Source organism: Plasmodium reichenowi, chromosome 2 (genome assembly GCF_001601855.1).
Source record: "Plasmodium reichenowi strain SY57 chromosome 2, whole genome shotgun sequence".
In the NCBI taxonomy this organism is placed as follows: Eukaryota; Apicomplexa; class Aconoidasida; order Haemosporida; family Plasmodiidae; genus Plasmodium; species Plasmodium reichenowi.
The window spans coordinates 342,330-345,409 of NC_033647.1; the positions used below are offsets into that span (position 1 = coordinate 342,330).

The 3,080-nt window shown below is 18.0% G+C and overlaps 1 protein-coding gene across 1 annotated transcript in view; it reads left to right on the plus strand.

The window, feature by feature from the left end:
* The window catches only part of PRSY57_0210000 (hypothetical protein), a gene marked incomplete at both ends in the record, with an annotated part of 3,166 nt that extends 113 nt beyond the window's left edge, over positions 1–3,053 (plus strand). The window contains one exon of the mRNA XM_012905534.2: positions 1–3,053. Within this exon, the coding sequence (XP_012760988.2) occupies positions 1–3,053 (3,053 nt within the window).
* Positions 3,054–3,080: the final 27 nt, after the last annotated feature.

Below are 3,080 nucleotides of genomic sequence, written 5' to 3' on the forward strand. Positions count from 1 at the left end.
ATATAAGTTTGTGTGATATTATACAAAGTGTTAAAATATTTGATGAACTTGATAAAACATTTACTGATTACAATTTCTATATAGAAGTTAAAAATATAGATAAAAATGTATTAAATAAGATTAATGAAATTTATTTCAAAAATAAGGATATAACTTTTCATAGAAGAGAAATATTGGGAAAAATCTGTAATAAAATCATAAGTTATATACATGAAATGAATGGAAATGAATTAATTCATTTTCTTATTTACTTTTTTAGATGGAATAAGAACGATAAGAATTTGATTCTTTTTTATAATTATTATTTTAATTATGTTTTTGATCATATGTATCTTTTCAACCATGAAATATACAAACTATTATTCATATTTAATAAATATGTTAATAATAATTCAAACATACCATTCAATAAAAATCTAATACAGGAAATGGAATTTAATTTATATTATTTTAGGGAAATAAAAAATGAGAAAAATTATATTATTAAAATGAATAAAAAGGAAATTTATAAAAAATGTTTTGCAAAGTTTCATGAAAATGTAGACCACATCGACAATGAAAAGATATTAAATATTTTAAGGTTATATGTTGATAATTCAATTTTAGATATTGACATAAATAATAAAATGCTATATAATCTTAATAATAATTTGATAAATGAAAATATTGAATACATATCAAAATTGTTAAATTTTTATTGTACTTTGATTAAAAAGGGAAAATATGATAATGATATGACAATATATAAATTAAAAGAAGTAATAAAAGCAACACATCATATTTTATGTGACAAAACGAAAAATATAGAAACTTTTTGTTCAGATATAGATTATAGTACATTACTAAATTCATTAAATAATAAATTTATTTTAAATAAAATAATAGATAAAAATTTTATTTTATTTTATGAGTGTTTATTAAAGATTCTATTAAATATCAAATTTGTAAATTTTCAGTCTCTTTGTATTTCACTTATTTCTTTAAAAAATATTTATTATAATATATTAAGAAATAACGTTTATATTGTTAATAGTGTATTATTTAATGATATTATGAAGTTTAGTTTATATTTGTGTAATATCTTCCTTGGTAAACGTATAAAAACAGAAAATGAAAATGCAGTACTTATTTTACATAGTAATGATCAGACAAATTATTCAAATAAAGAAAATATAAAAGATATAATAATACAAAAGAGAATAAAAGAATATATATTTTATAAAATGGAAAATTATAAAGATTTTCATTTTAAATTAAAAGATAGTGATTTATTGTCTATTAAACTTTTGTCAAATACTTTTGTAAAAATCAATGAAGCTTATAATTCATATGATTTTTATTTACTGTTTAATAACATATCATGTATTTTATATAATTTTTTAGTAAATAGAAATAGTGTAAAAAAATATAAAGATACTTATATATATATTTTGAATGACCTTTCTTTTGTCTATAAATATATAAAGAATAATGATGGAACCAAAAAAAAAAAAAATTTTTTTTTATTATCAAATTCTATGAAGGAATTAATATGTAAAAATATATTAAGTGTGAGTAATAGATATATAAAACATTTACCTGAAGAAGATAATTTCGATCAAAAGGATCAATATGTTTGTTCCTTAACATTTTTGAATAATTTATTTTTCGATAAAATTATTCATTTTCATTATATATATAACTTATGGTGTCACGTGTATAAAACATACAACTATTTTAAATGTAATAAGTTAATTAATGAAGATATAATATCCTTATTACTTTTGACGTGTTCCAAGTTTCAGTATTTTATTGAGAATAATTCTAATGATAGATATTGTAGAAAGGAGTTGATAAATTTAAAATATAATATTATTGATGATTTAATTAAAAATTATTTAAATACATATAAATCTATATCTATTGATAATATTTCAAAAATTTTTATATCATTATCAAATTCGAAATATACATGTGAAGTTAATGAGAATTTGTTATTAGAAAGTTTACAGAGTGAGTTTGAAAAAGTAACAAAAACTAGTAAAAACGGAGGTATACATATGATAGACAATAATTTATTAGATAATAATAATTCTTGTGAGAAATATGAACATAGATATATTGAATATAAGAAGGAAAACTTATTTATAAATTTGAACAAAATTATTGAATGTTTAATAAAATTAAATATATTTTTATATTTAAAAAAAAAAAAGACATATTTATATCTATATAAGCAATCTTTATGTCCTATAAATTTGAAAGAAAATATTTTAAAAAAAATACTATATATAGCAAATAATTTGTACATGTATGAAATGTATGGCTATGTATGTGAAATGTTAGAGAGGGTCTTATCATCCCACAAAGAACAAAATTTGTTTTCATATAATTATAATAAAAATGTAGAACATAAAATGTTTGATAAAATTCTATGTCATATTTCGGAAGATGATTATATTGAAATGTCAAATACAATGTATGTGTTGTTTTATGATTATTTAAAAAATATAAATGGTGAACGACAAAGTAATATTTTAAGGAATAATTCAAAGAATGATAGATTCATTGATGAAATAAAAGAAAAAAAATATAAATTAAATAATAACACACTTATTAAGCATAATAATTTGAAATTAAATTATGAGAAAAGTAATAATAATAATGGAAATATTAGAAACATTCTTAAGGATGATAAAAATAAGAATCATAATAATGTTGAAATGGATTTAATAGATAACAAAAATGAAAATAAAAAAATTCAGGAGAAAGGTCAGAATGGTGAAAATTGTGAAAATTGTAAAAATGTGTTGGTAAATGATATTATAAACATATTTGGATTTTTAAAAATGGAGAAAAAGAAATTTTTATTTTTTCAACTTTATATATATCTATGTAATATAACAAAATTTAAAAGGAGATATGTATCTTCTTCTTCTTTATTTCATATGGATGTTTTCAAAATTATAAAGGATATGAATTTAAAGTATCTGTGTTTAGAGAATTATAAAATAAAAAATGAAGAATGTGCTTTTTTGTATACTATAGATATAGTTTTGTTTAAAGAAAGATAAATGAATAACAATACTATATGATTTTTA